Source organism: Marmota monax, unplaced genomic scaffold (assembly GCF_021218885.2).
Source record: "Marmota monax isolate L192 unplaced genomic scaffold, Marmota_monax_Labrador192_F-V1.1 WCK01_AAM20220418_F8-fsc00105, whole genome shotgun sequence".
Lineage (NCBI taxonomy): Eukaryota > Metazoa > Chordata > Mammalia > Rodentia > Sciuridae > Marmota > Marmota monax.
The window spans coordinates 2,144,254-2,151,442 of NW_026692947.1; the positions used below are offsets into that span (position 1 = coordinate 2,144,254).

General features: G+C 41.2%; 1 protein-coding gene across 2 annotated transcripts in view; it reads left to right on the forward strand.

Moving 5' to 3' along the window:
- C4bpa (complement component 4 binding protein alpha) overlaps window positions 1–1,264 on the forward strand; it is a 29,925-nt gene extending 28,661 nt beyond the window's left edge. For both annotated transcript variants that reach the window (XM_046452152.2, XM_046452153.2), the window contains exon 11: window positions 846–1,264. In XM_046452152.2, coding sequence (XP_046308108.1) covers window positions 846–1,019 — 174 coding nt within the window. In that variant the 3' untranslated portion in view covers window positions 1,020–1,264. The remainder of the gene's footprint in view (window positions 1–845) is intronic.
- Window positions 1,265–7,189: the final 5,925 nt, after the last annotated feature.

Below are 7,189 nucleotides of genomic sequence, written 5' to 3' on the forward strand. Positions count from 1 at the left end.
TTAGAAGATCTTGGAGCAAACCAGTAGTGTTGGTACTTTTCCAAGACCTGATTAGTATAGGTATTGATCAATGCTCCTCCCCAGTAGCTATATAAATCCCTAACCCAGTACATTTAAATGGCAGCCTGGTATGGAGGCCTCTCTTGTCCTGCTCTCTCTTTTCTTCTTAAACAAATCCTACTCCTTTCCCTCTTGCCTTCCTCTGTTGTCTGTGGATTTCAGTCTTCAAATTTGTGAGACAAGAACCTGGAAAGAAACCTGTAGTTAGCTGATGTAGTCTGCTGAGACTCTGGAGGCATAGCCTGCCACAAAGAACTGCAACTGTGCCACTTGGTAATAGCAGAAAAGAATCCAGTTTTGCTGGCTGTGACCCTCAGGCTGATGCTGCCCAGCATCCCCTGCGATGATTAGCTGCTAACACTAAAATGGGCTTTTACTGACCACAGAAGACTACCCCTTAAGCATATCCAGTCTACCAGCAAAAGTGGAAAATCTAGTTTGGTCTCGTACTGATGCTTACTTTTCTACATCATATAATATACTCTTCTATTTCTACATCATATAATATATTCTTCTATATTATACATCATATAATATACTCTTCTATTGCTGAGTGGTCAACAGGGTACCCTAACCCTCATGGAAGTCTTCTGAGCAGCTATCTCAGAACAGACACTGATCTGAGGAAAACTTTGGGGGGCTTCAGATTTCTGGTTTTCTCTGGTCAACCACAAATCTGAAGCTGGTCTTGGTCCTTATCTGGAGCACTCCATCTTCAGGGTGCACCTCCTCCATGATTTGGAGAGAAGAGGCTCCACCACACCCACTACCTCTCTCTCTTTCAGGAATTCCAGGAAGGGTGCAATCAAGTATACACAGGAAAAAAACTCTTGCAGTGTCTCCCAAACCCGGCAGATGTGAAAATGGCCCTGGAAGTATCTAAGCTATCCCTTGAGATTGAATTACTAGAACTACAACTAAACAAGGAAAGACAAACTAGTATAGAAACATCACCATAATGTTTCCCAGAGGAGGGAGAAGAATATGTCTACCCGGCTCGCTGCCTTCAATGCCACACAGATCCTTTCAGTTTAGCAACTCTTTTGTCACTTTGGCAACAATATTCATGGTAATAAACATCTAGAAGGGATAGTTTACTGCTTTGAGATTACAGAATTATTCATCATCTTGTAGCTTATAATTTTGCTTTTCTGGATGTAAAGTACATTTTATTTTCAATTAAAAAGTTTCATGTCAAAATCCATTTTGTCTTTGTGGTCATTTAGTGCTCCATGAAATGAAGATCGTAAACAAACCTTTACATAAAATTAATACATTTATTTTTACTGTATGGACTGTAAAAAAGATGCACTTGGGTTGATACCCATATGTCCCTGGACTCCACATGTGCACATCTTTCCCAAAAGAGATTGAAAAAGGTGCCTGGCTTACTTGCTGCCTTTCAATTCAGTGTGGATCACTTCAGCTTAGCAATCCTACTATGTCTTTGACACCAATATTCGTGAAAACAAATATTCATATATCAAAACTACTTTGTCTTGGTGGTCATTTACAATAATAATAAATGAGGGTCCCAAACAATACAATTACACAACTTAATGTTTTCATTTACTGTGTAGATATAAGAAATATGTAGTTGGGTTCACACCCACATGACCTTGAACTCCACAGCTCCACTCAGGCCTCCAGAGCACGGATTAAATGTCAATGCACATTTGTCCTTGTCCCAGCCAATAATGGTGACATCTGACATTCAGGATTCATTCAAGACCTTGTCTACTCCCCACCACTTTACGGAATCATACTCTTCTTGAACTCATGTGGCCTCTTTCACTCCCACCACATCTCAACTATTTCCTGCCATAATGGGGATTTACATCTAGGTCTGACCTCCTTCTTCCCACCTCAGGAAGGAACTCCAAAGGACAGATAGGTATGAAGCCCACAGGTCAGCCACCTCCTGTTCCCAAGTCTTCCATCCTATTTGGTCACCACTTGCCTTAATAATAAGATGGTTTCTTGAGCAACCATTGCACACATGAGGAGAAACCCCAACCCTGTGCCAATCTCTCCTTTATGTCTTTGGGTACCCTGGAAAGGTTTATTCCTTCCATGAACTGCTTTCTTAATCTTTTTTTTTTTCCTCTGAAGTCTCTTTTGTACTCCTGTCCCAGCACCCCCTGCTGCTGCTTGTCTCCTTTAAAAAGAAATCTCTGGGGAACACTGACATCTTTGATTTAATCACCCCCAACACACTATAAGGAGGCCATGGTTTCGCAGGCTTTCACTGAACCTCAGGTATGTTCAAGGGGCTTGAACTTCTAGAGAGTCCCACCCACCAGGGAGAGTATCAATCCATGATCTTAAGAGACATTACCTACCAGGTTACAGGAGTGTCTTTGATGTTCATCTTTGGGTTTTGTGGAGAGCAGTCTGTGCCCTGCTATGAGTGACTCCCTGGATAGAACAGCAGTTTCCAGGCTGTGCCTAAACCTGTTACTCCATTTGATAAAACAATAGTTTACCATAGCTATGCCATTTTGAGTTTAGGTGCTGAAGTAGAATGATTCCCCACCTTGTTTGTACACGTAAATGCAGCCATCTATCATAAGGCACAAACTGATAAATTGTTCATACTAATAAAAATGACCAGCTGTGAACATATTGAATTAATTAAGCACATGGACATATGGACGAATCACCCTCCTGCCAGAAAAACCAGACCCATGAACTTGTTGAACACACTAGGCCACCAAATGAAGCAAACCCCTCACTTGAGGTCCATAAAAGGAGGCGCACCTGTGTCTGGACAGGTGGCATCCTGACCTTGTCATCTAGTCATTCCTTATCAAGAGCTTTGCCCAAGAAGATCACCACAGCAACAAGCCTCCAAATTTCTGTCCTTGGGCTCCAGCAGAGTGCCCTTTCTTCTGCCCTCCATGGCCACGCATGGCCCACTCCAAACCGACATCTCAAGCGGACACTCTGAAAGTGCCATTTGTCTGAACCTTGGCCTAGAATAAGTTCCTGCACTTTGACACTTCTGCACCCTGAACAAGTTCTTTGGCTGGTCTGTAATTATATCTGACCACATACAGTGACTCTTTGCTATCTGCTCTCTACATATGCTCTCAGCTCAGCATCCTGAACCCCTAAGGCTGCTTTTACCCTTAGCAATCCTGTAACACACACACATTTTTGTAGTATGATTTATATGACTATAATACTTGAGTGTTATAGACATTAAAAATTAAGACTGGAATAAAAGAACAGGTGATTTCTCATCTTATGACTCCCAGGTGACCCACAAGTGGTGAATGCCAACAATGAACTTGGTGTAACTTGTGAATTTATTGGTGTTCAATAAATTCTGACTTTTTGGAAAGACACAAACATGTTTGGTCTATGTTATTGGCATAGCTTGCTCATGAGAGGCTTCCCCAAGACAAGGATGGGCCAATAGTTTCCTTGGAAGGTGGCTCTGGAAAGCACCCTGGGTGACTGGCTAGCAAGACAGGGAAAGACGGAAAGCTAACAAGGAACTACTATGGAGGGGGCTGCTGCTGTTGCTAACAGAGGCTCCCTCATGCTGTCAGCCCTCAGGGAGTGTGTGCATCCATGGCAACTTGCCCTCCTGACCTTGAGGACCTGGGTGTTTCCCTCCCTGACTGGTAGAGAGCTACTCCAGCAGCCCTGACCCACAGGCACAGGGGACTCACACTGTGTGCCAGCAGAGCAGGCTCTGGGGACAGGGATCACCCTCAGGCAGAGGTACTTGTGGTCAGTCGTGCCCATGGGCTGTTTGTAGTTACCTCCAGGGTAGGCCAAGGTACAGGGACAGGGCACAGAGAGCCTCTTCTAAAGTCACCTTTTCTGTGTGGTCTCGTTGATGGACATGCTGTTCCTGACCACCACGCTCTCCCTGCACAGATCTCATTTCCCTTGTCAGATCCCCGGGTGATTGCACCTTTTGTCACCCCTGATACAATTGTCTCACTATCTTAGAGAGTGAACTGTGTACATCTCACATTGTGCTTTGGGCTTCAGTTGGAAATTTGCCCAAACTTCCTGTAAAACAAATTAACTAAAATCTGCTATTACTATATGAAATATTGATTTGATTCTAAAGTGTAGTTCAGCTTAAGAGAAATCAGCTCTAAACCATGTGTTACTAAATTCCATTCTCTGACCACAGGAAAAGAATTGAGAACTAAGTGAATTATTTTCACACAAGGTTTTATAAACCTGGGGAGAAAGACATTGGTAAACCAGAGGCTCTGTAAAAAGCTATAACTAAAAAGAAACTATATGATTGTACTGCTATTTTGTATTTATGGAAGCAAAAGTCGGGGGCGGGGGGCTTTTCTAAAATTCTTCTGAATCCAGGAATTACTGTTCCTAGTATCATGTTTCCATCCGTTTTAACCAAATTACTGACTTTCTGATAGTGATAATGAACCTGTTTTCAGATTTAAAGTTATGATGAATTTATCCTTTATTAAAATAGAAATGATGTGAATGGATTCATGTAATTAAAAAAATTATTTCTATCAAACACATTTGCCTAGACACTACATATGTCATCTTGCTAAGTGCCAAATAAAAGCTTAATTATTATAAGTTTTAGATTATATCATAATGTAGTTATGTCTGTCTAGGTCAGGAGATGGAAGCCACATGATGATTTAAAGAGGAGAAGTTTAATATAAAGAATTATTAAACTCTGATAAAAGAATATTGTAGGATGTGAGAAAAGTGTATGAGATATCCTAAAGCTGAGGGAAGGTACTTAAAGGAGACAAGTTTCAAAGGAGACCTTCCTGAGGCTGGTCTTTAAACTCATTCAAAAAGATGTAGCTGCAATCCACTAGATACTAGAGAAGTTCACTCGCTGTCTGAAACAGAGCTGGCCTGCAGTCACTAGGCAAGCAGAAATCAGCCCTTGAACATTCAGGCAGGGTACAGGGGACTTGCAACTGGTGATGACAAACATGGGCCTGCAGATACAATAGGAGCACTGGGGCATTCAGAGTCTGTGAGGTGAAATCCAGATGGTGGCCAGGTGTGCTTGCCTACAGTGAAAGGAATCCTGGTGTGGTGAGAGGCCTAGAGCAGGACCCCTGTCAGGGGAACCACAGGAAAGTGATAGCCAGGCCTGCCCAGGGTGGAAAGGTTACCAATGGGCAATGCATTCTGGGTGTATGGCTGGGGCACAACACCACGGGACATCCTGCTAACACATTGTGTTAGTCAGCTTTCCATCACTGTAACAGATACCTGTGATGATCAACTTAGAAAGAAAAAAGGTTTATTTTGTTCCAGAGTTTTTGAGGTCTTAGTCCATGATCCATTGGCTCCATTGCTTTGGGCCTGTGATGGCACATCATGACAAGAGCAGGTGGTGGAGCAAAATCATTCACCTCATGGCTGGAGGCAAGAAAGAGAAAGAGGAAGGGGCTGGGACCCCATTATCCACTCAAGGGCACACTCCCCGTGACCTGAAGATCTCCCACTAGTCTCCACCTCTTAAAATTTCCTCTACTTTCCAAAAGTGCCAAGCTGGAAAAAAAGCCTATGCCACATGGATCTTTGAGGGATAGTCCCTTCTACATGCAATGTCCCTTTAGCACCCTCAACTGAGAAAGCGTAACGTTGTAATCACTCTAAAGAATGATTGGTGATGAAGTAATGCCTAAAGAAGTGCTTCCATTACCCAGAGCTTGGTCAATTTGGAGCTGAGAGGCAATTCAGTGATAACTAGCGCCGCATGCATAACTGAAAGCTGCTAAAGTAAAAATGCAAAGTCAAAACAACTCAACAACCACTTAAAGTTTAATAGTGCACTGAAATAGCAGCAAATTTATTAAAAATTTAGATTTATATAGTAATTTTTGCTTGAGTTTGAGTCAAGGAAAAAAGGGAAATACAATGGTTATATATTTTCTTCTGATAAATAAAAAGAAACACAGTTCTGAAAAGAGGAATTTATTTGCTCTTATTACAATAGAAAAATAAAAATGGAAAGTCAAAATTCATCTCATAGATTACTTTGTAAGAAACAGGGAATTGTTAAAGGCCAATGCCAATAACAATAACAAATCTATTTTTGATCTAAATAATCAAATATCTCATCCTCACCTATGAACTGAATTGATTCGTTTAAACATGTAAAGATTGGTTGATGCTTTTGCAAGAAATAAGCAACTATTGATGTCCGGACACAGGTACCAAAGCTTCATTTTGAAACAGAGAGAGGCTGAAATACATAGAAAAACGATTGGATAACATAAATGCTATCCAATTAGCAATTAGTGTTTCCCCTCTTGGCTGCATTTAAGAATCATCTTGAAGTCTTACTAGATGTATTTGATTTGGAGATGGGGCCCAAGATGCTGCATTTTTAAATAAGCACAAGGCATTTGGGAGCTGCCTCACTCAAAGTGGCCATCTCTTCCACTGATTGGCTGATGCAATGTTAAAAAATTAAAAAATGAAATCAGCAGGTGAAAACAGATCCTCAGGGATTGCCCAGAGTTAGATCTACAGGAGTTCCAGAAAAGGAGCTAGTGAAAGAAATGGGATCATGCCAGTGATACACTATGTAGTTGGGCCTACAGCTGTTGGGTCTATACTGAACACACTCTCCTCATTGTCATTGTTCTCTATATGATGGTTTTAAAAACTACTTACATGGTGTAGATATTATAAATAATCTAAGTACACTGTGCCATTTTATTTAAGGAACAAGAGCATTTGGTATCCAACATGAGTTTTTGGTATCCAAAATCCCACCCACTGCAGATGCTAAGGAAGTCCTACGTTGCACAAAATGTAGTGATAGAAGATAAGTATTGTTTCCGATTTCTTTTGCTGAGGTTATGAGACTTATTCATGTCGTGTAGAGCTGTGGTTCATTCATTTATACCACTACGTACTCTTCTATTATTCGACTGTGTGAACATACTATGATTTATTTATTTCCCTTAGGGATAAAATTTGGATTGTTTCAGTTCTTCAGTTATTTCACAACTTAAATATTCCTTCACTCGTCTTTTAATGCACCTGCGAGCTGTAGAGTGCACATATTCAACTTCCAAAGATAAATTTAAAACCTACGTTTGCATCCTGCCTACACCACTTCAAAAGCCTGATCGTTAACAATTGCTTA